This window comes from Rana temporaria, chromosome 12, assembly GCF_905171775.1.
Source record: "Rana temporaria chromosome 12, aRanTem1.1, whole genome shotgun sequence".
Classification (NCBI taxonomy): Eukaryota; Metazoa; Chordata; class Amphibia; order Anura; family Ranidae; genus Rana; species Rana temporaria.
Genome location: NC_053500.1, coordinates 34283110 through 34310193, shown reverse-complemented (window position 1 = coordinate 34310193; position 27084 = coordinate 34283110). Strand labels below are relative to the sequence as shown.

Genomic DNA, 27084 nt, shown 5'->3' with positions numbered 1-27084 from the left:
TCTGCAATAACTATTATAGTAAAATACATTTTTGCAAACTAAAAAAAAAATGTAGGTACTTTTAAGACACTTTGAAAAGTTTTGTTCATTACTATACAAATGTCCCGTATTGTTATTCAAATATAAATGTTAAGTTTTATTACAACCAGAGACGTATGCAGTTTTTTTGGTCTCTGTGCATAGGGTTGCAGAGGCTCCCATTCTTTGAAGGGAGGGGCTGGCTTTGTTTGAAGTTTTTTTTTTTTTTTTTTCCTCTCTCTCTCTTATGAGTCTGTGTATGAGTATTGGTTAAAGGGCTGGACCAGCTGTTGTTCCAACCTTAAAAAAAAAAAAAAAAAAAAATTATAGAGAGCAAGAATCTTTGGACCCCACCTCTCTGGAGTGGTGGGGAGATATAAAAAGGGGTCTAGTTCATCTGAGACACAGTAGGAAGTTTCTGCTGGGGTCTGCATTGGAACTATACCACTAAAACCTACCCCTGTATGACTAGGACCTAAGAAGAACTTAACCAGGACCACAGAGAGTCTACATGTCTAGAAATTAGACATGTTCAGCTTTGTGGATACGCGATTATTGCTAGTAATAGCAGCAACAATCCTAGTAGCAAAATGTCAAGGAGAAGATGACTGTAAGTACACTTTTTTTTATTTATTTTTTTTTAGTTCCCATTGTCTTTCAGGTGTGATCAGCCATTGGTCAGCTGGACAGATCATTTGCTTGCAAGTTGCCAGCTGCACCTTACATGGGTATTGTTGCCCAGCATCACTTAACAGCCTTTATATGGCAGTAGGCAACTTTGAACTGTCTGGTTATTGAAGTTCTGCAAGTGTCAAGCATGCAAAGCCATGCTGGGACTTGTAGTCCCACAATGCCCGGATAGCCAAAAGTTGTCGATTTTTTATTTTATTTTTCAGATTAATGTAGCTGTATTCTACTGCATGAGAAACATGTTGCTGTCAGAATTTAGGGTCTCAATAAAGTCACATGTTCTGTAACTTAATGCATAGTTGTAAAATGTGTTAACCTGTCTTAATAGGAACATAAATTGTTTAATTGGGTTGCAATGTGCTTAGCTAAAGGGGGTTTGCAGGGGTAGGGGGGTGCAGCAAAAAAAAAAAAACCTAGAGGGGAGGGATTTTTGTAATCGCCTTTTCCTCTGTATGATTTAACGCAGGGTGTTTTTATTGAAAACATATTATCTCATGGTTCAGGAAAAAAAGGGGGGTTTGCAGAATAGAATTGCATGTGGTTTTCATTACATTCTGTTAAAGTCATCAGGTGGTGGTTGGGGGGGGGGGTGGGGGAACTGGATCATAAAACATGCTAAGGAGTGATTCACCATGGGATGTTTAACAGATTCCAGTTTTAAAATGTCTAGACATAACTTCAGAACTTCAAGAATTGGGATGCTAATTTTACATATTGGTCCACACTGGTATCACACTGCTGCCACCTGGTGGCCGCAGGTGATACTTCATATGGACCAATGCGCAAAGCCATTGTTGTGGCGACAGGTCAAGACAATAGCCACTTGCTTATTGGTCTGTATTGACATCCTTATTTTTTTTAAGTCTACAATTGAGTTCACTTTTTAATTTTTAAATATTGCAACCAAAATTATTATTTTTGTAACACTTTTTCTTTACTTCTAGGATGTATGCTACCAACAATAAATAATAGTTGGCAGTATATACAATGCAAATTATGTTTCATTGCAATCTCAGTTGCAATATATTTAATATATTGTTAGCAATAAATAATTTCCATCTTGTGGGGGAATACCGGGTTGCATATTTGTCTAGGGTGTGGTACCTTTTTTCTTTGCAACTATGCACTTAATATATATATATATATATATATATATATATATATATATATATATATATATATATATATATATATATATATATATATATATATATATATTTTTATATATATCTATATATATATATCTATATATATATTTATTTTTTATATATGTATATATATATATATATATATATATATATATATATATATATATTACATGTCTGTATCATGAAAGATCTTTAGCATTTGAAATATTATAGTACAGCAATGGTCGGAAATTCGGAATGTTAATAAGCGTTGAGTTTTTTTGTATTTTTTTTAAGGCCAGGTTCTTTATTGTTGCTTGGGGCACTCTATACATCTCTGTCATGTATATGCGTTGGAAACAATCCTTTCTGTCCTTTTTAACATTCCTTTGGTACCTGAGCGTGTCTCATCCTGCACATCTCCAGCTGCACAAGCCTCAAGTTCTTCCTCCTCCTCCTTTTTCCAGGATTACGGCACAAGCCTCTAATCCCACCCCAAACCTTTTCACCTTCTCAAATTCTCTCCCCTCCCTCAACCAGGGCTACATTATTCCTCCCTCTTTTGTCCCTCTCGGATCAGCAAGCAATAATGATGTACTTGGGCTTGGAAAAGACCCTAGCCTGGAAAACCTTAGTTGCTTCCAAAATATTTCGTTTCTCCTTCCTCCTCCCACTCATAGAACTTTGGCAGCCTCCACTCTTGTCAGGGAGCCTAGTTGATGGGAACCAGATGATCTTTTTTTTTTTTTTTTTTCTTTAACCCCCCCTCCTTTTTTTCTTACTGTTAAACCAGATGTTGCTCAAAAACATAAAAAAAAAAAACCCATCTGTATCTTCTAATGTGTTAACCCTTTTGCCCTTGGCCTCAAAGAGATCCCATTAAGTCAAAAGTGTTTCCTGATAATCTAGTAGTAAATGGAAGTTTTAACAGTTGTCAACCTGTGCACTGCATATAATTTAAGCTGCACCTCAGGGCAGTTGCTTATATTGGGCATACTTGTAGGGTTATAGATGCCTAGTCATTTAATTATGACCCTTTTCTCCCACAGACGGTAACACAGGGTGCGTTTATCAAGGTAGCACGTATAACGACAAAGATGTATGGAAACCCACTAGCTGCGAGATCTGTGTATGCGATGGGGGAAATGTCCTTTGCGATGATGTGATCTGTGAAGACATACCTGACTGCCCCAACCCCGAGATTCCAGTGGGAGAGTGCTGCCCCGTGTGCGGTGAGGGTAAGTTCTAAAAACACAAAAAACAAAAAGTACCTAATAGGAAAACCCTAGAAATAGGGTCTCCTATGGGTAACAAGGGGCTTACTTTTCGGTAAGTTCTAAAAAGCCTAACAGGGGTTCTTATTCATACATACGGGGGGTGTGGCCTTATTAGTGATATTGTTTAGTATTTATCTGTTTGTTTGATTGATTTCTTTTAAAGAGGTGTTTTATTAATCAACACCTTTGTCCATTTGTTTATAGGTCAGTACGAAACAGGCTCTGTTGTTGAGGGACCTAGGGGAGAAACTGGTCCAAGAGGCGACAGGGTAGGTATCAGTGATCAGGCCTACATATACCTCAACCTTGCTTAGTTTGTGGTCATCATGGAATCCGTGGTATAAGCACGTGATCAGGTGTAAGGTGGATTAGACCACCAATTAAAAATAACTTGTCATCTGAATATCTTTGAACTTAGATCTTAGTAGGATTCATTGTGTTTTACAAAGCAAAAACACCTTGCTTTCTCAAGGTTTACACTTAGAATATTTTTGAATTTTTGGAGTTAATAGTACATTTTACATACATAATGATAGTGCTACTCACTGATAATATATTACTTTTAACTTATTAATGAACATGTTCTTTAATGTTAATGTTCTTTAATCTAACAGGGACTACCTGGCCCACCTGGCAGAGATGGCATTAATGGACAACCTGGACCCCCAGGCCCACCTGGACCACCTGGCCTTGGCGGAGTAAGTAGTCCACCTGTCCAGCTTGTAAATGTTTATGCCACCCACAGGTCATCTATACAAATTTCTAAATGGTGTGCCTTCTTTTTCCCTTGCAGAACTTTGCTCCTCAGATGTCTTATGGTTATGATGAGAAATCCGCTGGTGTCTCCATGCCCGGCCCTATGGTAAGAGAATCTTCTCTTGGTTATACACTGCTGAAATTTCAACTTAAACCATTTCTAAAACAGTGTACTTTTAATGGTCAGTCTTTTAATAATGCATCTTAGTACACTCTAAACACTAGGAAATATATGAGTATGATTAAATTAACAAGCAACAAACTATGGTTCAATATCTGCAATGGTTACTGATTAGTTCAAACTCCTAGGCTGTAGAGGCTTTTGAGTTGAGTTTAGGTATATGGTTCCCCCTAGTGATACAAATCAAATTAGCATTTGAGTAAAATGTGAAAATGAGCTAATATGGCTTGTCTTGAGAAAGTGCAAGATGCCCAAAATCAAACTGATGTTTATTTATATCTTTTATTAGGGTCCAATGGGTCCCCGTGGTCCTCCTGGCCCATCTGGCTCACCTGTAAGTACCTTTAATTTTTGTTTTAAAATTACACTTTTCACATTACACCATACATGCTAGAATAACTTGACATGTCTCTTTTTCCCCTTTTTAAGGGACCTCAAGGCTTCCAAGGACCCCCTGGCGAACCTGGTGAACCTGGTGCTGCTGTGAGTATTTTTGATCCTTTTTACCTGGGCATTGTTCTTAAAATTTTGTTTGTATATCTTGTCCACCTGCATGGCCTTCACATTGGCCCACACTGTTGAGAGACGAAAAAAAAGGAAAGGCTAGACCTGAGACTTTTTGCTCAAGGTTAGCCATGCTATCCTATTATTGGTAGAGCCTAACATTTTGATAGGCCTGAAAGCCCCTTTACCGTGGCATTGAATTGGCTTCATCTTATAATGCATTTCAACCTTTTTGTGAAATAAAATGTTCTTCCTTTTTCCGAAGGCTTACCACCACAGTTCTTTAGAACTTTTTCGGAATTATTCTAGGACTGAAACCTTCCCTGATAATGTTCTGACATTTACATCACTAGGCCTCAAAGCTCTTTACCAACAATAGCCAAGCCACCTCTATGACATAAACCTATACTCAAGCATAATGGTGGGGTGAGGATTCCAAGAGACCAAAATCAACCCCTTAAAAAACAAAATTATTTTTTCTAGACAAACTAAATTCCAGACTTGTATACTGTATTTAGAATTGCTAGAACATCCTCATTCTTAATACATGACAGTGTAAGTAAAAGTCAGGCAACACAACCAAAATTCTGCCCTTGCCCCTGTAAATGATCTGATTGTGTTCAGATACTTACAAACATAAAGTAAATATTAATATTTAATCAAACACTTATATAGGATTGAATAAACTCATATATGATCAAAGCCAATACGTACTTTAACCTAATGAGTTCTTAGTAGACAGTGGTGTTGCTCAATCTGCAATGCACAATCTTCAACACCAGAGCATTATGAGAAATAATGGAGTAAGATAGCCATAAGGGTTCAGAAAATTGCATTCTCTTGTTCTTTGTTGTATATCTTACTGACTATTAAAAGCTGGTCAGTAAGTCATAATATGGTAGGGTGCACTGATCTGACTAGTCATATAGGTTCTGAGTATAATTGCTCCTCTACTGATGATGGAGTAGGCCTTGTGGCGGCAGGTCTGACTCTTCACTTGCAAGAACAGAGTGACAAAGAAAGTTGAGGCCTAGTTATACAAAGTGTATTAAGTGCATCCTACAGTGTATAACAAATTAAATATATCTATATAGATATTTATATCTATATATATATATATATATATATATATCTTTACACACACAGTATTATTTGTAATGCTTGCCATCAGATTGTTTTCTAAAATACTCCAACTATTGGCTAAACCTTAAGGGTGCTCACCATAGAGGCCTGCCAAAGCCACATCATGTGTACTGAAATCATACAGTACCATGTAATGTAGATTATTATAATTTTATCTTTTTGCTTAACTACATTGTCCACCTCCATTCCACAGTTATGTAGAATAACATTTTTCGAAGGGAATATGTATTTAAATACTTAGTTCTATAATTAAACAATTTGAACTAGTTATATTGAGAATGGCCTACTTTTACAGTGTTTCTAATTAATGCCTTTGTGTTGTTTTTAGGGCGCTATGGGACCCCGTGGACCCTCAGGACCTCCAGGAAAGAATGGTGAAGATGTAAGTATCTTGCCCATAGATACATATACATATTAGGGGAAGGCGAATGATTATATGGAAAGGTGATTTATAATAATCTCCTGCAAAAGATAAGAGACGCTTGGACAATCTGTGTTCACTCTAAATTTGATCTACTTATCTAGAGCAGGGGATATTAGTCAATTGTCCTAACACATCATTAGGCTTTCTCTTATGAGCTTTAGAATGTGATCTGTGCAATTATTTTAGCATAAATTAAACTATGTAGAAAAATTCCACTAATACATGTCTCTAGTACATTAGTGAAGTGCTATGCTCTCTTCTCAGTTTAGATAACCTGAAGCACTCTCAAAAAGTAGAGAGTTATAGGTCACCTTCTTCTGGCCTAGTCTTTTCCATCCTCAACAATTCAGTAATCCTCAAAGAGTCGGATTATGTGTTTCTCAGTTCCAGACCTGCTTATTCAACACACATTCCAATAAATAATTCACCACTAGGTTATCACCTAACTAGCAACATACTTAGTGCTTTTTATTTATTTTTTTTCCAAAAGGGTGAAGCTGGCAAACCCGGACGTCCCGGTGAGCGTGGTCCCCCAGGCCCACAGGTAAGAGGCTTTCAAATCATTAAAGAAAAATTGTCATGTGTAGTGGGTTTTAGATGAATCATAAGATAGCACTTTTAGTCTTTCTTCAGATTTAGACTTTAGAGCTGGTGGGCTTAAGCTACGGAATGACTAGAGAAGGATAGTTCCTGGGGTGCCGAGAAATTGGGGGTGTGATATCACATTAAATATAAAATAATAATATGATTTAGACCTGAGCATGTGGCTGAGACACATTTATAAGATATGTATGGTTGTAAATTGTGTTGCAGTTTTAGAAAATGAAGGATGTAAAACATGGTTTATATCTAAAATTTATGTATCCTGTAATATGGTAGCAGTGAGAAGTGTTATTTAATCCACGCGACTAGGAAGCTAAATCCTATATGTTGGTCTTAAATGCCATTACATTCAGACAATAATTATAAATTGTTTATATTATTATTAATACCAATAATAGTAATAGTTATAGTACAAATTTTAAAACGTACTTGCAATTAAATATATCAATTTAGAATTTAGACACTGTTGGTCTTGCATAATTGTGATCACTTCAACAATGATCCATCCTCTCAGGATCAAATGTTCTTCAAAATCTGATGGTCTGATTCTTTTTCATTTATAGGGTGCTCGTGGTCTCCCAGGAACTGCTGGTCTTCCAGGCATGAAGGGACACAGAGTGAGTCCTCCATCTTGATTCCATCTTCAGAAATATTCAGTCATGCAGTAGCACTGGCAAGATCTTATTCAATGTTTTCCTTCTACTTTTTACCTAGGGTTTCAACGGTCTTGATGGAGCTAAGGGTGACTCTGGTCCTGCTGGTCCTAAGGTAGGTTTGACCTACAGGTGAAACACGGACTATGGCTCGCTGACAATATATTGGAGGTGCTGATCTCTATTTCTCTTGACCTCCTTTAGGGTGAGCCTGGTAACCCCGGTGAGAATGGCGCTCCTGGACAAGTGGTAAGTAACAGTTTTACATTGATGAAATCCATTTAAATTTGCCAATATCTTTTATCAGACCCCTGTACTGATGAGATAGATAAGGTGGCCCTACCAGATAAATGGAAAATAGTCTTAAAGAATAGCACTGTGTAATGTACTTGATGATGTTCCTCTTAAAGGGCAGGCAGGAATGTAGTATACTTTATAATATAGACTGTTTTTATAGGTGCCATCACCAAATAGGAGATAAGAGAAAAATAAGTAATATCTAGTACCCATAAAACATAAATAGTAGATCAGAATAATTTTTCAAATTACATTGTTAAAAATGCTGATCAACTTTAAGGCCTAGCTAATGTAAATTATTGCTAGTTACTGTACTAGTCTTGCTAGAGTTATAATGCCATTCTGGGCCTTACAACGGTTATCAAATCAGCTTTGTTTCTCAGCAGCACCTATAACTAAAAATATGCTTAGACTACAACGTATAATAAGCTGTCTTTGACTAATTCTGATATATTTAGAAAATTATTTTTCTACGTAGTATGCCAATGAAAATGATAACCCATGCTATCTGTATTTGGGAGGAAAATATTATTTCCAATTGAAATGATTGAACATCATGGCAATGGCTACACAAGGCCTGCAATTGTGAGCCTTATAAAGTCATAAAGCTATGGTTGGTGCAGTATCCATCACTCCTTTGGGATTACCATAGCACTGTAATATCATCCTTCCTACTACAACTCATTTCCTTTGCTGTATAGAAATAAAAAGTTTGGAAATGGTTTATTGTGTTCTTGACTTTTCGTAATGATCTCTATTCTTTTTCTTTAGGGTCCACGTGGTCTGTCTGGTGAGAGAGGTCGTCCCGGCCCATCTGGTCCTGCTGTAAGTATATTGGACAATTTTACTTCAGCAATTAGAGGCCTATGGGGTGTATATGAACAAAGTACTGAATAAACTGTTCTTCTTTTTCCCTCTTAGGGTGCTCGTGGTAATGATGGTTCTCCTGGTGCTGCTGGTCCCAATGTAAGTAGCATCTTTGGCTAAATAATTTAACTGCTTGATGAGCAATATAAATATTTTAGGATCATTTTTTTTTATTATTCAAATTAAAGAAGCAAGGTGTTAGCATCTGTTCTTCTGTAATATCAGATGAGATTCAGTGCTGGTATTTACTGTTATGAGTGCTGCCATTATTTGGGTGAAAAGCAAGATTACATGATTTGATAATTGTTTCTCTTTTGATTTTAGGGTCCCACTGGTCCAACTGGACCACCTGGCTTCCCTGGCGGTGTTGGCCCTAAGGTAAAAAAATGTATTATGTTGCTTTTGCCATCCAATTTTCTGGACATACATAAACACAATTGCAGGTGGAATATCCACAGTTTAGTGTCCCTCACTTTGTCTTACTTGAAAGAATACCGTGATGTCATCCAACATAGGGCAGCTTTTTCCACTCCCTCCAATATTCCTTTCTAGACTCCTTTAGGAACTTTGTGGAAGCATGACACCAACTTCAAACATTAGATATTATGATTTGCGACCCTTTACCTGACCTTCAATAACCCATTTTTTTTGGCAAATAGGGTGATGCTGGTCCCCAAGGATCCCGTGGTCCTGATGGTCCCCAAGGTGCTCGTGGTGAACCCGGTTCTCCTGGTCAAGCTGGCCCTGCTGGTACTGGTGTAAGTAAATTTGGCATATTTCTCTAGATTTTTACTGATGCATCATTTGGGAACCTTCATTGACTGATATCTTCTCTTGCATTTTTAGGGAAATCCTGGAACTGATGGTCAACCTGGTGCCAAGGGTGCCACTGTAAGTATAAAAATTATATAACAATAGATATCACCCAGCAGGCCACTACCTGCACTTCCAGTACTATTCTTTTTTTAAATCCTAAATCCTCTTATTTCTGTTATCTTGCTCCAGTTTAGCCTTCCTCTATCCTACTATATATTTTCATGGTCCTTGCTTATTTCTAAATTCCCCAGCACAAATTGTCTACATCAGGCTAACACCCAATGTGTTCTTAACTCAAATAGGGTTCTCCTGGTATTGCTGGCGCTCCTGGTTTCCCTGGTGCTCGTGGTGCTCCCGGACCTCAGGGACCTGGTGGTTCTCCTGGTCCTAAAGGTAACAATGTAAGTATACCACATCAAATCTATTAGTTAACCTTTTGAACATTTTGTAGTAATGGATAATAAGTTTAGCAGTAATACATAGAAATGATAGCACCCCTGAGTTCTTGCCATTGGGAGACCAAATATGTTTCATGTGTTTGCCCATTATTATCTGACCAATGATTGTGCTTGAATAATGGCAAATTAGTTATTATACTTAGTTCCTCTAGAGCTGATTTTACCTCTATATGATAATCAGTTAGGCATTCAAGTGTTAGGATAGGAAACATTCTGTTATTGATGTAATATTTTATGTTTACTCTTATCTAGGGTGAACCTGGTGCCCAAGGAAACAAGGGTGAGGCTGGTGCCAAGGGAGAGTCTGTAAGTATCTACTACATCCTCCTAAGTTGACTAAACTGCAGCCATCTTGGTGTGGATTTGTTGATTAACCTTTCTACTTCTTTTTTAGGGCCCAGCTGGTTCCCAAGGACCCCCTGGCCCCCCTGGTGAAGAAGGAAAGAGAGGATCTCGTGGTGAGCCCGGACCTTCTGGACCTCCCGGAGTTGCTGGCGAACGTGTTAGTACCAAAATTTGCCAAACTCACAATTTTGACTGTGCCAATGCCCATTTGCGAAAGGCAATAAGAAACACATAGTGGGCCAAAAGCCATCTTTAAGTGAATGTGTCACAGGACTTCTGGCCTGATTTAAATGTAATAGATATCAAACATGAGTCACTGGATAAAATCAGCTCTCCATAGACTCTGTGACCTATATCTAATCTCACTGTTGGTTGCTCCATGTAAAAACTATAATTACTGGGGGACTTAACAGAAACATGTGCAAAGACAATGATGGAAACATGCTATATTCCCATACCAACAACTGTATGTAATTTTCACTTTCTAAGCTTTGCCAGACAAGCAGACAGTGGCTGTTGGCTATTCCTTATTTTGCACCAGATTTTAGAAGGGCTTCCAATATTGTATTCTATAACCAGATCAGATATTTTCATTGGTTTTTAATTAAATCCTCCCCCAAAAAACACCCAGTTGAAACCTATGTTTATTACATGTGCATTACAGGTATATTATCAATACAGAAACAATTTTAGTTCCTCTTTTTTATTCCTAACATATATTTTAGAACCAACTCCATTGGTAAGGTTAAGATTTTTGTTAGACACAATCAATAACTGGTATATAAAAGTTTAATGGAAATAATGGAGGTGTCCACCCTAGCGACCAATAAAGCTGCACCAGAACAATGACAGCTGAAAGCTGATTGGCTGCTGTAGGTAACACCTTTTTTCCCACGCTTTTCCAGGAGGTGGTTATTTAATGGGCGGTACTAGTGTTGTCAATAGAAGATAGGTAGGCTGGTCACGCCCACAAAATGTCTGCCTCCAGTTCTAGTTGGCTTTACAAGTATACTTCCTTGTACTACAGAACTATAGAACAGGCCTTAAATTAATAAAATGTTCAAACTTAACTAAACATTTTCAGCATATTAATATCAACAAACCATAGTACGGATATAGTTAATGATAAACTAACACACGATAAAGTGTTAAAGGTACAATTTTTGGGTGGGTACAACTAACTAGATTCATATTTTGAAAATTCCACTCCATTTTAGAACACTACTAATGGATTCATTCATAATGGTTTAATATTATCAAATATATGAATTTTAAATTAATACTATCATTAAAACACACGCTTTTGCCATGGCCTCGAAGATGTTTTTGGCTTTTACATAGAACATTCAGGGCATACAATATATGGATGCAAGCCTTCAACTATTACTACTATAGCTAAAGCCAAAGTATACAATATTGTAATATTACTGGTTGCATTTGACTACTATTATTCTCCAATTTTAGGCTCGCCTTTGAACTTGACTCAAAATGTCTTCTTTTCTTGACAGGGTGCCCCTGGAAGCCGTGGTTTCCCTGGTGCTGATGGTGCTGGTGGTCCCAAGGTGAGTCACCTATGCAATATACAATTTGAGCTGACAGAACATAGTTTTGGACATTTGATGGCACAGGAAAACATTCTGCTTTCATTGATTCCTGACCTCAATTTATCACTAATATGATACTATATGGTTATATCCCTTTACCTTACTTCCTGGTAAAGTTTCATGGCCTTATTCACTGAAAGCAGAACATGTCTCATTATTGGTTTTAATCACTCTAACCATTCTTTATTTTGCTGTAATACAGGGTCCTCCTGGTGAACGTGGTCCCGCTGGCTCTCTTGGTCCCAAGGGATCTCCTGGTGAATCTGGTCGCCCTGGTGAGCCCGGTCTTCCTGGTGCTAAGGTGAGACGCCACTCTAGAGTGACATGGAAACTTTGATTATTGTCATTAAATAGATCTTACACTTCCCTCTTACTCCAACTATAGACAAAACAAACAAGAAGTATTAAGTCAAAAAAATACATAACTAACTTGTAAATCAGATATATACCAACAGAACTTGAGAATTTGTATGTTTACCACTAATTTTATTTAGAATGGAGAGCTCTCTGAATGGGCTAAGCCTGAAGAAGGTTCATACAAGATTAATTGATTTCATTTTAAATGTTATAACCAAAAGGGCCAAAAGGTAAAAACAACTCATGATACATCTCTGGCTTCAAACTACATTAGTTGAAAGACTAAAAAGAGGATACCACTTATCACATGCCCCCTATTCAGAGGATAATGTACAATTTACTCAGTTAAAGAACAGGCTAAAGAAAATTGTTTCAGAATGTTTCTATATTTTACAGACCTTGATTTTGCTATAGAACACAGTGTAATCTTGGCTTCTATTCCTCTTCTATTCTAGGGTCTGACTGGTAGCCCTGGTAGCCCTGGCCCTGATGGCAAGACTGGCCCTGCTGTAAGTTGGTGTCTTCTCCTTTCAGGACTGTGCATTTCTTCCTTTCCTTCATTTGATAGATTTGTTTTTCTGATCTGTGGTCTTTTTGGCATAGGGTACCCCTGGTCAAGATGGTCGCCCTGGACCTCCCGGCCCACCTGGTGCCAGAGGCCAATCTGGAGTTATGGGTTTCCCCGGTCCTAAGGGAGCAGCTGTAAGTATCAACTTGTGAAGACCCCATAATATAACATTTGCCTTCTTTCTCCTAAAGTCCAAATCTTTGCTATTTTCTAGCAATGAATATATGCTCACTACATAGTATAATTTAACATCTCTTTCTTATTTCACAGGGTGAGCCTGGAAAGCCTGGCGAGAGAGGAGTATCTGGTCCCCCTGGCGCTGTTGTAAGTATTCAGAAAATAATTTTCATTTTAGCTCTTTAAAATAAGATGCACTCTACAGTATCCAGGCCTCTTGACATATAAATTGTAGGGTAATTCATTTAAATGGGAAGCAAAAAAGGAAGTGTGAATTTCTCAATTTCAGAATCTCTTTTATTTGCATCACTGTACTATACATGTGATATATGATAATGCAAGTGGGGCCTTGAAAAAGTTTAGGGATCTATTTATAAAGCAGTGAATGTGACTTACCAAATATTCTCTGGTGGAGAATCAATCAGTGTCATTTAAAACACACGGACCTGGAAAATTCACCTGCAGATAATGCTTGCTGAATGTTAAATCCTCTACTTCATAAACATACGTTAAACCCAAAGCACTAGAATTGTTTCTATATGGTGCTAGATACCAACAATCATTAGTGTTATTAAGTTCAAAATGGAATCTTAGAATGTTGTGGTGTCTTTGGGTAATTCTTGGTACCCTTGAACAAAGAGTGACTTCTTTAAAAGAATACTTATTCACATAGGAGAACCTTTTTAGTTGAATTGTAGGTCTATTCTTATTCTTAAGCCTTTTGTTATTTAGCTGAGTATTATTTAATCAACCTCGATTTTCTTGTCTAGGGTGCAGCTGGCAAAGATGGTGAAGTTGGTGCTCAAGGTCCTCCTGGCCCTGCTGTAAGTAGAATTTTATTTTATTTTTTACTGATTCATTATTGATATTGGTTTTCCCACGGCTATATTTAATTTCTATTTTGTCCTGCAGGGACCTGCTGGAGAGAGAGGTGAACAAGGTCCTGGTGGTCCCCCTGGATTCCAAGTGAGTACTTTATCATAAACTAATTGGGTCCCTATATTCCAAGGCCTTTAGAATATTGTCCACCTAATAAAGTCCCTCACATTGACCCTATGGTCTGCACTTGGCCTTACTAGGAAATATCCTCAAATAAATTCTCCCTCCCTGTGATCACCTCTTTACACCTTCAAATGTCATATTCATACACTATGGCTATGCTCTACTGCATTATATTGTACACATCTGATACTTACCTTTATTTTAATATAAAGTCACCTATATATATATATATATATATATATATATATATATATACCCTGATACATTGTCTTTGAGAGACACATGTCATGTAATGACAATTACTTTCACTTAGCATCCTCTTACTGCTAATTACAAGCCCTAACTGTGAATTAATATAACTCTTTCATTCAATTTTTAGGGTCTTCCCGGATCTCCTGGTGCCCCTGGTGAGAGTGGCAAACCCGGTGAACAGGTGAGTCAACTGAATATACCTTGCTGAACCGCCACACTATATTTCAGGATAGGAAATTAATTTGTGAAATTAAAGCCTCAAAATATATAGAGATTACACATTGTATTTTCATTCCTGTTCTAGACAACTATAGTTGATTACATTGTATTAAACTGAGTGTCTCTCTTCTTAGGGTGTTCCTGGCGATGTTGGACCCTCTGGCCCTGCTGGCTCAAGAGTAAGTATTCCATCCTTACACATACCACTTACTATTCTCCAGTTTATTAAAAAGTAAACTATACACAAATTAAAAGAGAAACAGTCCCTTTTTGATAGGTCCAAAATGAAATTTGGCCATTATTGGGGTTCAGGCCTAAATTTGTAAAATGACCATAATGACAAATGATTAATATGACAAACTTTATGAGAGGCTTTATCACTTGCCTCATTGTTTTATAATACTTTTTGTAAACCTTCAATGATAGAACAACAAACCACACCAATCTGTGGTTCTTTGAGATTGCCAGCTTTCTGTATGATATACAGATTTTCATTATGCATATAATATTTTTTCTTTATTAAAGGAACCCCTATTTATAATATTATTGTTTATGGCATGGGATAAGGAAGAGTGCACCAATGAGCATTAACGATTACTAATGGAGTATAGTTTAATATATATATATATATTGCTACTTCCATATGGTTTAATTTCCCATTGCTTCTTTTTTGTACAACTTGTTTCGGTATACTTGTTTTTTGAACAGCACTTTTCTTATCTATTATAGGGTGAAAGAGGATTCCCTGGTGAACGCGGTGCTATTGGACCCCCTGGCCCTCAGGGACCTCGTGGTGCCAACGGTTCTCCTGGTAACGATGGTGCTAAGGTGAGTTGGTCTTTTCTTGCCAACAGGCTTTGTTTTGTGTCATATTTAAAAAAAAATACTATGGGTCACAACTTCCAATCAGATATAGACTTTAAAATCCCAATTCTCAGTTGAAATCTTAAAGCTAGGTGGGTCACATTGCTCTTAGCCAAGACACTTTCCCCAATAATGGTAATTGTTGTTGGGTAAAATAGGCTGTTGTAAGATTCTTTGCAGACCAATAATCTCTCCAAAGATGATAGTAGTAAATCCTTTTTAAAAAAAAATCAAGGGAACTTAATAATAGGTTTAGGAATCTGGGTCTCACCATGGCTGTATTGTAAGTTAATTGTATTATGGCCTTTGAGGAATATTGACTTGCATGGCTGATTGGACACATGGCTTATTGAGACTTAGTCTTAAATTTTGTTACATACATAGGATAAATCAGAAAATCAATAATCAATAATTATGAAATGTATACTATAGCTCAAGAGAATTATTTTCAGTTATGCATGATGATTTATCTCAAACATGACAATTACATAGCAATAGGGTGGGCAGCCCAACATAAGTGCAATATTGTTAGAGCATAATATACATCATTAGTTTGAAGTTAACCAATGATTTTTCTTTTATCTCAAATCAGGGTGAAGCTGGTGCTCCAGGTTCCCCCGGTGGTCAAGGACCATCTGGTCTTCAAGGAATGCCCGGTGAACGCGGTGCTGGTGGCCTGCCTGGTGCTAAGGGTGACAGAGTAAGTTCCAGATACTTGAGCTGAAACTATAGTTAGCCATTTTATATGATTCTCACTGATCCTAATTATTCATTTCCTTTCCGTTTTCAAACTGATATTGGTCTCTTCTTCTAGCTTAATTGTAAAGGTGTCCCTTAATCTCATCTCACTGACTTTGAATATTTTATTTCTCCTATACCAGCTAATGATTATAAATTGTGCTAAATGACCTAGCTTGCTGTTCAAACTATCAACACTATTCTCTATTGCCTTCTAGGGTGACCAAGGACCTAAGGGTTCTGATGGTGCTCCTGGCAAAGATGGCGTAAGAGGTTTGACTGGTCCTATTGGTCCTCCTGGCCCTGGTGGTGCTCCTGGTGACAAGGTAAGTTGAACGGCCAAAGGCTCAATATTATATCTCCATTATGGTAGCCAGATCATTAATAGGCCCACCTTGGGAATACCAATTTGTACCCTACATAGGACAATTGATACAAAATAGATTAGAAAAAATAAAACATTTGTTAGAGTATTGTCTATTTATGTTCTAATATTTCTGTTTCAAAGGCATTTTTTAAGGCCCTGGTAGAAGAGAAGTACAATAGTTAGTTCATAAATTGGCCCAACACTGCCTATTGGCCAGCATCATAACAGTTGCTAACAACACTATGTAAAAAGTAGTTTTAGCATTGAGGCTTGCCTACCATAGTCAACCCCATAACAATCTTTTATCAATGCTTTTCTTTGCAGGGTGAAGCTGGTCCCGCTGGTCCTGCTGGTCCCACTGGTTCCCGTGGTGCTCCCGTAAGTATATCTTCAGTTGATCTGCTTTGTTTGCTCATCACAAAATGGCTGCATCTAATGGTCACTTTACTGTTCTTATAGGGTGAGCGTGGTGAGCCCGGTCCTTCTGGCCCTGCTGGATTTGCTGGTCCTCCTGTGAGTATTTTGCTTTATTGTTCCTATTTAAACACCTCATAGATCCATCTTAAAAAAATACATACTCCACTGTCATTATTGCCAGTATGCAGAACATTTTTTTTACCCAGACCTATTAAGCCATGATGCAAATGCAATGCTTTTGGTTCTTTGTAAAAGGTCTGTTCAAAATATTGACTCTGACCAGACTAATGCATTATTATAGAGAATTTCTATTTCAATGGTAAAGCCCATTAGGGCTCTTTTCAGCCACCTGCAGCACCTGGATCTTTACTGTAAATGCAGTTGCAGACTCACCTGTAGGTCCTCCTGCTGGTGAAACCTGGAATTGCAGTGGAATAATGTTGGTAAAATAGTTACAAGCAAATTACCATTCGTGCTTTCCAGTAGTTACTTGAACATAAGCCAATTTTGGCCAATTTTTTAAATGATTTGGTGCACTTTACAGCTTACCTATAGTTTGATGAAGTTAAGTACACACACAAAAATAATAATGATAATAATAATTTTATATAGTATAATATAGTATTTTAAATTACATACATAAATGCATGTATGCATAGAGTTACCCAGATTTGACATATTTACTGACTTCCATTTTCTCTCCATGTAGGGTGCTGATGGTCAACCTGGTGCCAAGGGTGAACAAGGTGATGCTGGTGCCAAGGGTGATGCTGGTCCTCCTGGTGCTTCTGGTCCCACTGGTGCTCCCGGCCCTGCTGTAAGTCTCTTTATAAACCATTCAAACTTCACCTCCCCATGACTATTATCATCCAGAAATGCCAATGTACTTAATTTTTATTTTTCAGGGTGCTATTGGTTCTACTGGTCCCAAAGGTGCTCGCGGTCCTGCTGGTCCTCCTGTAAGTATAATTAGTTCATAATCTCTCTATCACTATATCTTACAATGGGGGATAAGTCACCGGGTACCTTTACAAAGATGGGGTAGACTGTTGCATTTTATCATTTGTCCCATGAATCAGGTCGTAGTTGATCCCTCCAACAAAGGCCACTTCACCTGTTTTTGTGCCCCAGCTTATAAAATTGGGCATAATACAACACTCATTTCTCATTTTATGATCCTACCACTTTTTAGACATGAAAAAGTCCTTTAGGCCTTAATAAGTCATTATTGAATATAAACTTAATTTGTACATTTTACCCATAACCCCCTTTTAATGTAGGCTTACATGACACTGGGTGATTTAATGACTTCATTGAATACAAAAATAATCACCCAAAATATTTTCCATCCTTAGGGTTCTTCTGGTTTCCCTGGTGCTGCTGGACGTGTTGGACCCCCTGGCCCCTCTGTAAGTATATATATACTTATGCATTTTTAATTAATGTTTGTAAGAACTAACACTTTGCCATGGATGGGGGAAAGGATGGTGGTGAAAGCACTGCTGCAAGACAGTTCTATGCGGATTCTTTTGCCACTTATGCCTCTTGCAGTTAGCAGGCATTGCAATGTGTGAGCAAGACCTACTTGCCATAGTTGAAGCTTCCAAATTATTATTGAACCACCATGCTCCCAAACTAGTCTTCTGAGTTGTGTTTACATGCTCTTATTTGAGAAGCCCATTATTCTTTTATGACTAACTAGGATATGTGAAGAGTTGTGTAGCTGACTATGTCCAATGCCACTTTGGTGCCTTTACACTCAATATTTAAATATTCTTTAGGGCAATGCTGGACCTCCTGGACCTTCCGGCCCAGCTGGAAAGGAAGGACAGAAAGGACCCCGTGGTGAGACTGGCCCTGCTGGACGTCCTGGTGAACCTGGTGCTTCTGGACCTCCCGGACCCTCTGGCGAGAAAGGATCTCCTGGTAGCGATGGCCCTGCTGTAAGTGCCACTTTAATTATAATCTAGCCATATTTTTATTAAAACTATTCAATACCTCTTTAGTAATTATTAACTAACTTTACTTATTAATTATTACTTAATAGATAAGTAAGGCCAAAGGATCCTTCACAATCTGGTAATTCCAATAAAACTACAGAAAATGATTATTCTTCCTGATATATCTATTCTGTAGGGTGCTCCTGGTACTCCTGGACCTCAAGGTATTGCTGGAACCCGTGGTACAGTTGGTCTTCCTGGACAGAGAGGAGAAAGAGGCTTCCCAGGTCTTCCAGGCCCCACTGTAAGTACAACCTTGCAATTTATACAAAAACCTTTAAAACTTTAGAATTTCCAACTTTTTAGTAGGCCACATAGTGAAACTTGTACAAGACACACTGTTCCCTGTACAGTCTGCTAATAATAATTCATACACAGCACATTTTACAGTAGCACATTCACAACAACCATTGGTAAACACAGTCGAATGGGCACCTACCAATTCCTAACCAAAATGCTATTTCATGTAATATAAAACAACATGGACAGATAATCTATTTAACAGACTCTGTATTTCAAGTGTATTATCTTTACAGTCACCATCACACATTCCTATATTTACTTTGTATAATATGATTTAGCAACCTGAAAATTTGGCAGTTATAGTATTTTATTTTGACTTTGTCCTTACAACAATTTAGGGTGAACCCGGCAAACAAGGTTCTTCTGGCCCAAGCGGTGAACGTGGTCCTCCCGGTCCTTCTGGCCCACCAGGCTTAGCTGGACCTCCCGGTGAACCAGGTCGTGAGGTAAGTGTTTTTGGATAATAGGCATTGTAAGACCATAAAGTTATTAAATAAACTGTAATGACACAATGTGCACCTTCAAAAATATACATTAGGTACACATGTTAAATTTTGACAATTACTAAGACCTCATAGCCAATCCTACTCTTCAACATTTTACAGCTGAGTAGGTCCAAGCCATTAACGAAAACAGTTGTAGTGAAGATATAGAAGTTTCCTTTTTTTTTATATGTGCCAGGACAGGTTTTTGAAATGCCTGTATTTTAACTGGGGAAATTGTGTGGTTGATGTAGAGAAAACCTTCCTGTTTACCTATGCTACCTATAGGCACGAGCCTGCTGCACCTAATAGTTATACTGGCACTGGCTCTCTGTAAACTGTGTTGCAAGTCATCATGAGGCTTCAGAAGTAAGCACATCATCCTTATGAAGGCTGCTAGGACATAGACATTAGCTGAAAAGTAGTTAAAAGTACCTATAGCGTATATTTATGAACTTAACGAGCTGTCCATATTAAAATCTTATGCTGGGCTTTCAGAAAGACAATGTTTTTATTCCCTTGACTACTATTGCTGGGTAGCAAGGAGTGACTATAGCTGGAACAGTCTATGCAAATACTTTTGGCCATTCCAATTTTTTTTTAAATAAAACTTATGTATATCTAGTTTAGGAACCTCTATGTGGTTTCTTTGAAAACACTTATTATTCTCTATAACTAAAGGAATTGCATCTGTGATGGAAAAGAAAGAGTCAGGGGGGTCACTTCATTGTTTCGTTATAGGGCCCCATCATTACGGATAATTAAATACAATGGTTTTATAAAGGGATTCCTGTGCATATAATCCTATGCATCACATTGCTTCTTATTTGTATAGGCTCCTTCTAAAAAACACCAAGGTTGGTTTAAAGGCACTAATGTTTCTCTTATGGTTTGTCTTTAGGGATCTACAGGTTCTGAAGGTTCTCCAGGTCGTGACGGTTCTGCTGGTCCTAAGGTAAACTGTTTTATCTAAGTCACCTCCCTTGTTTTAGACTTAGGTTTTCTGTGGTTTTATTTAAGACAATGTTTCAACTGAACCCCAATATTCTCAATATCTTAGGGTGATCGTGGTGAGGGCGGTCCTGCTGGTCCCCCTGGTGCTCCTGGTGCCCCTGGTGCTCCCGGCCCAGCTGGCCCTGCTGGAAAGAGTGGCGACCGTGGTGAGACTGTGAGTATACCATATTATTGGTCTAAGACTCTGCTGACAAAAGTTAGCCTATGGTTGAGACATATTTGTGGGGCAAGGTTTTATAATTCTTGATCTTAAGAACCCTACATTTTAATTTAGTACTGTCATTTAGATGGCAACAACTACATTACCAAACCATTTACTTCAATTTTGAAATGTGTGAACACTCTTGCATTTGATGCATCAGCTTACACAATAAAACTGACCTCAAGTCCCATTGTTTTCAGGTGACATTCTAAACTGCATCCAGATATGTCACAGTTGATAGTTGTATTTCAAGACCCTTGGTATTGTGACATGGATGATTTCAAAACCATGATAAGGACATCAAATTAAAATGTTTCATTTACCAATTCAATTCATTTAAAAAACATTGACACTCCTCTATTTATATTTTTACATGCTTCTAAAGAAGCTTACAATCTAATGTTGCTACCACAGTAAGCAGCCCACTATTTGCCAGTTTGTAAGGAAATCAATTAACTTTCCGGTATATTTTTGGACTGTGTGAGGAAAATAGAGCACCGAAAACTCACAAAACCCACATACAAGTAACAATGCTAACCAGCCATGGTTATGCCCAGACATTGGTATATTCTGTTGAGGTTTAAGTTTGCAAAGACTAGATAGGAATAACTTAATACTTAATAATACGTGTCTATATTTCTTTCTTAGGGTCCCGCTGGTCCTGCTGGCCCATCTGGTCCTGCTGGTGCTCGTGGTCCATCTGTAAGTAGTCTTTTCATCTGAAGAACCTGTATTTTCAACAAAATTCTTGATACTTTTTTCTTACCCTAAACATATATATTTTTGGTATAGGGACCTGCAGGTGCTCGTGGTGACAAGGGTGAAGCTGGAGAGCAAGGAGAAAGAGGCATGAAGGGACACAGAGGATTCAACGGTCTTCCCGGACCACCCGGTGCCCCTGTAAGTAATGTGTGACAAAATGTCTACCTACATTACCTCTGTTCAGAAATTGTTAGTTCCACAACAGTTGTATTAGCATTTTCTTCTCCCTGATACATTGTTTCCAAGTACTAATAACCTGTGTGCATTTTAGGGCCATTCTGGTGAACAAGGTCCATCTGGTGCTTCCGGTCCCGCTGGTCCAAGAGTAAGTGCTTTCCTATTTTCTCTATACATACAGTGAAAAATAACTGTTTTTTTGAATTTTTTTATTCTGAGGCCTTCAATGGACATCAGTGCCTTATTATGTAATGTGTTTACAATAGGGTCCTCCCGGATCTTCTGGCAGTGCTGGTAAAGATGGCTCTAATGGTCTGCCTGGTCCCATCGGCCCACCTGGTCCTCGTGGTCGTACTGGTGATGTTGGCCCTGCTGTGAGTATACTTATTTAATTTATAGTTCTTAACTGATATGAATCTTTTGAATAATTTTGACCAGTCTATGGAGTTTCTTTTCTTTAGAAGTTGCTCCATGATGGTCTTTATTCATTTCTAATGATTCAGCATTTGCTGTTTGTCTCATGTTTAAATCAGATTTGATGACTATTCCTATGCTATCTTCTAGGGTCCCCCTGGACCTCCTGGTCCCCCAGGTCCTCCTGGCCCCCCAAGTGGCGGATTTGATTTCAGCTTCATGCCCCAGCCTCCTCAGGAGAAATCACACCACTACCGTGCTGATGATGCCAATACCATGCGCGATCGCGATATGGAGGTAGACACCCACCCTCAAGAGCCTGAGCAAACAGATTGAGAACATCCGCAGTCCCGAGGGTACCAAAAAGAACCCAGCCCGTACTTGCCGCGACCTGAAGATGTGCCACTCTGACTGGAAGAGCGGTAAATACTGGGGATTGACACACACACCTGCATAACCCTTTTCATTTGCTTGTCTTCTTTCTTACAGAACTGTCTTCTTTTTTCTAGGTGAATACTGGATTGACCCCAACCAGGGATGCACTCTTGATGCCATCAAGGTCTTCTGCAACATGGAAACTGGAGAAACATGTGTCTATCCCACTCAGTCCACTATTGAACAGAAGAACTGGTACCATAGCAAGAACCAACGTGAGAAGAAACATGTCTGGTTCGGCGAGACAATGACCGATGGCTTCCAGGTGAGGAAAATCTGTAATACATTTATTATAGCTTGCTTGGCTTTTCCACAATTCACTACAAAATTTGGAGGACAGGCAAGGTATGCTGAAGTTCACCATTTCTTACATGTCATAATCATGTCCTCATTTTACTTTGTTCTCAGTTCGAATATGGCAGTGAGGATCCGACCAGCTGATGTTAACATCCAACTCACCTTCCTCCGCCTTATGGCCACTGAAGCTTCTCAGAACATCACCTACCACTGCAAGAACAGCGTTGCTTACATGGACCAGGAAACTGGCAACCTAAAGAAGGCCCTGCTCCTGCAAGGTTCCAACGAGATTGAAATCAGAGCCGAGGGGTAACAGCCCGCTTCACATACAGTGTCACCGAAGATGGTTGCACGGTAGGATGCTTATTTACTTGATTGGGTTTGTGTATTGTTTTGGGAAGAATAGTGGAAGTTTAGACTTTCTGTCTGGTATTTAATGCTGTCTGTGACTCTATTGGTGAGATTTGCTATGACTTTCTGTCCCTGTGACACCAGAACAAGACATGTTAAAAATGGTGGTCACTTGAATAGGAGGGCATAGAGAGCAAGAATAACCTACAGAGGCTCTAACTTTTACCCACGCTATTGCTGTATTTGGCCCCCAATAAGTCAGAAATCTCACATATGGAAACCTAGAGAGATAAGAGAGAGAAATAAAATAAACGTGAAGAAGGTTTTAACCAACCCCTGCTCTATGCAAAAAAGTCACCAGATTGCACCAGGTTAGATAGAAACAGTTTGTAAAAAAAAAAAATGAAGAAGAAAGTAAGAAAAAGGAAATAAAAAGCAAACTGTTACAAAAAAAAGTAACCAGACTGGCTTGCAGGTCAACATTTAGAGCCCCTCTTTCTATAGACAGGGTCTCATAGAATCCTCCAGGTGAAATAATTAAATAATATCTAATACACCAATAATATATTAATCATTCATTGAAAATGTAGCATGGATATTTAAGAGGCATTAGTACATGCCCTAGCCCTCTAAACTGTGGACATACTGATCCCTGTTTGGTTACTACACTGAAACACTCTCCTAATGGTCCATTTTCCTTCCACAGCAACACACAGGACAATGGGGCAAGACAGTCATTGAATACAAGAGCTCAAAGACATCAAGACTGCCCATTACAGATGTGGCACCCATGGATATTGGAGCCCCAGACCAGGAATTCGGAGTTGAGATCGGACCAGTCTGCTTTGTGTAAAAACAACACACAAATACTAGGACAGGATAATTTCTCATGCGGACTTGAAATTGTTGTTCCTCTCATCTCTAAAACTTTTTTTGTTTCGGTAAGCATTACACGAAAAAAACAGATAGACATGCTTTGAAGAACATCTCTCCAAGGACAGACCAAACGCCTGTGTTTGTGTTCACGGGATGGAGACTTTTCACCTCTCCTATTACCTGTGCCCCCCTGCTTACATGAATTGGCCTTCCTATGACCTTGAAGATGCCCCCATGGAGAAAAAAATAATAATGGGAATGTCCTAAATAAGACTGCCCCGGATTTGAGATGATGAGAATGCAGGGTCGATGATCCCACAGTTCCCGGAGTCGAAGAGGAGTAAACGAAATAATTTCATGTAATGCACCTTTTTTTTTAAGAAAAAAAAAAGTTTGTTTTTTTTGTTTTCATTTGTTCAGGTGGCAAAAAAAATAAATATGAAAAAAAAAAAATGAAAATTGAAGGTGTGTGGAGAGTGTTTTGGAATCTTGAAAGGTTTTTGTGTTTCTCTGGGTGTGAGTGTCTTCCATTTCTTAATTCCATCGTACTTCAGCCCCTTCTCCATGCTACGTTTCATCCTTGTCACACTGAAGGTCAAACAGATCACTGAGACTCCTCCAGTGTTAGAAGGGTGAGCAGTGTTCGATGTTTTTTTGTTTTTTTTCTCTGAGACTACCTCACTGTCATGTCCCATTCCATTGGTGCTAAGGTCTCATTGCTTCTTTGACATTCTTCCCCACAGTAGCTTAATTTTTTTTTTTTGGTGCTATAGATAGATTCTATTTTCCATATTTATCAGCCCAATAGGCTTCCACTTGAGGATTCTAAGGTGCTATTTCAGAACTTCTTTCCCTTTTCCTATCTCTCTAAATCACCTTTCCCGTGAACACAAGATCATGAGGTACTGTCTGTGTTTGTTTTAATTCCCATCTTGTTTTGCTTCGTCCTCTTTGTCTTTTCCATTCCTCCTCCTTAACCTCCATTTTCTTCTTTCTCGTCTCTCTCTTCATTTTCAATCTTTGTCCAGTCTCTAACTAGACCACAATGCCATGGGGTTTAAACTGAAACCAAAGGATCTGTATCTGTTTTGTAATTGTATAATAATTTGAGATGTTTTTAATTATTGTGATTGCTGAAAATAAAGCATGTAATATGGTCCAAAATAGTCAATGTGATCGGTGGTCCTTCTCTATCCGACGTTGACCTCCTAGCCCGCCAACCATCATAACTAACACAAAAAGGCCAAAATTAGTGTTATGGCAAAGCATGCAAAACCAGTGTGGCTTGTCCTACTAATAAAATTAAATTGATATCATACTATGGGTTTAAAAAATATAACCCTTATTGATATAATTTTGTATAGAGGTGTTTAAAGCGTTCGTAAACCTAAAACATATTTTTCAGCATCTTTGGCATGATGCCCTAAATATATATAATTTTGTGCAAACATTCTTATATAAAGATTCAGCCACTAGCATCACTTTCTGTATTAGGCTGAAAACACTAAGGCCTTGTACACACGATCAGTCCAAACTCGGACTGAAGGCTGAAGTCTGATGGTCTGATGGACTGATGGTCTGATGGTCTGATGTGCCTACACACCATCAGTTCAAAATCCGATCGAGTCCAACGCGGTGCCGTAAAACACAACGACGTGCTTTGAATCGAGGTTTGAACCGATGCTTTTGCGTACTAACCATCGGTTTGACTGATCGGCCATCAGTCCATCAGTCCGATTTTAAAGCAAGGTTTAAAACTTTGGTCTGAAGGGCAAAAGTCTGATGGGCCATACACACGGTAGGTTTGGACTGATGAAACTGGACTTCAGTCCGTTTTCATCAGTTTGGACTGATCGTGTGTACAGGGCCTTAACCACTTCCTTGCAGTATGCCGCAGTCTAGTAAGCCAGTTCTTTAGTTGGATGTTGGACTGCCAATCAGATTTGAGCAAGCATGCAATATTTATTTTGCATATAGATCAGTGGTCTCCAAACTACGGCTCGAGGGCCGGATGTGGCCCTTTGCTTGCCTTTATCCGGCCCTTGGGGCACTATCCCTCCCACTGATACGAGACACTATTCTGCCATCTGACACCAACAATGGAGCACCATTTCTCCCACTGACACAACTAATAGAGCAATATTCCTCCCTATGATACCAGCAATGGGGCACTATTCCTCCCCCTAATACCAGATGTTTACTAACAATGATGCCAGGAAAATCTCCACTCCCGCTGGCCAAAGTACGGCCCTCCAAGAGTCTGAAGGACAATAAACCGGCCCTTTGTTTAGAATGTTTGGAGACCCTTGATATAGATGATAAATAGGAATTTGAAAATTTAAGCAAAAGCAAATATCTGGACCTTGTACCTGAAAAGTTGGTTGGTAGAAAAAAAGCCCAACCCAATGACATTGTCACACAAACTTTTCGAAAATCATCTAGGGCCAATGCACGGGAACTCTAGATGCCTTGATTAAGTATGGCTGTCTCCATGGGAAAAATACAATGGTGCAAACGTTCCATAGCTGCTAAATATATGCATGTGCCACAAATGAGTGAAATAGATGGCTGATTCTTTTGTTTTTGGATTTTGGGGTTTCTTTCTGATGATAGGCAGTTGGATTATGCAAACGAATGGCGGCTTAGGTCTTCCTCTTTATACTGTACAAATCACGTTGTCAGCTTACCTTTAAAGCCAGATCAAAAATGAAAAAAAAAAAAAGGTTGCTATTTGGACTTCACTGAAGTTCATAGAGTTGACAGAGTAATGGAGATATCAGGAGCAAAAAACAAGAATAATGCACAGAAAAAATAAGTATGGTTAAAGATCACTAGAATTTAAAAAAGTGAGGACTACTATGCCATATAGCAGTGGTCTCCAAACTGTGGATTGGGTGCCGGGTGCAGCCCTTTGCTTGATTTTATCCGGCCATTGGAGCATTATTCCCCTTCACTGTCAGCAACTGTGGGTCATAGTTCTTGCCAATGACACCAACAATGGGGCACTATACCTCCCATTGACACCAACTATGGGGTGCTATTTCTCC

The 27084-nt window shown here is 38.6% G+C and overlaps 1 protein-coding gene across 1 annotated transcript; it reads left to right on the top strand.

Annotated features, from left to right (window-relative positions):
• Positions 1-405: 405 nt before the first annotated feature.
• COL1A1 (collagen type I alpha 1 chain) lies at positions 406-25203 on the top strand. Its single transcript, XM_040330166.1, is given in 53 exon segments — positions 406-628; positions 2885-3073; positions 3317-3381; positions 3727-3810; positions 3906-3974; positions 4339-4383; positions 4479-4532; positions 6025-6078; positions 6611-6664; positions 7287-7340; positions 7438-7491; positions 7581-7625; positions 8445-8498; positions 8595-8639; positions 8865-8918; positions 9200-9298; positions 9387-9431; positions 9659-9757; positions 10067-10120; positions 10209-10316; positions 11668-11721; positions 11966-12064; positions 12576-12629; positions 12724-12822; positions 12959-13012; positions 13636-13689; positions 13778-13831; positions 14247-14300; positions 14473-14517; positions 15068-15166; positions 15795-15902; positions 16159-16266; positions 16632-16685; positions 16767-16820; positions 17434-17541; positions 17630-17683; positions 18080-18133; positions 18506-18667; positions 18861-18968; positions 19366-19473; positions 20411-20464; positions 20570-20677; positions 21374-21427; positions 21518-21625; positions 21759-21812; positions 21931-22038; positions 22229-22384; positions 22386-22500; positions 22588-22778; positions 22922-22941; positions 22943-23120; positions 23123-23164; positions 23868-25203. Coding segments are annotated over 53 exon segments (4326 nt in total). The 5' UTR covers positions 406-546; the 3' UTR covers positions 24015-25203.
• Positions 25204-27084: the final 1881 nt, after the last annotated feature.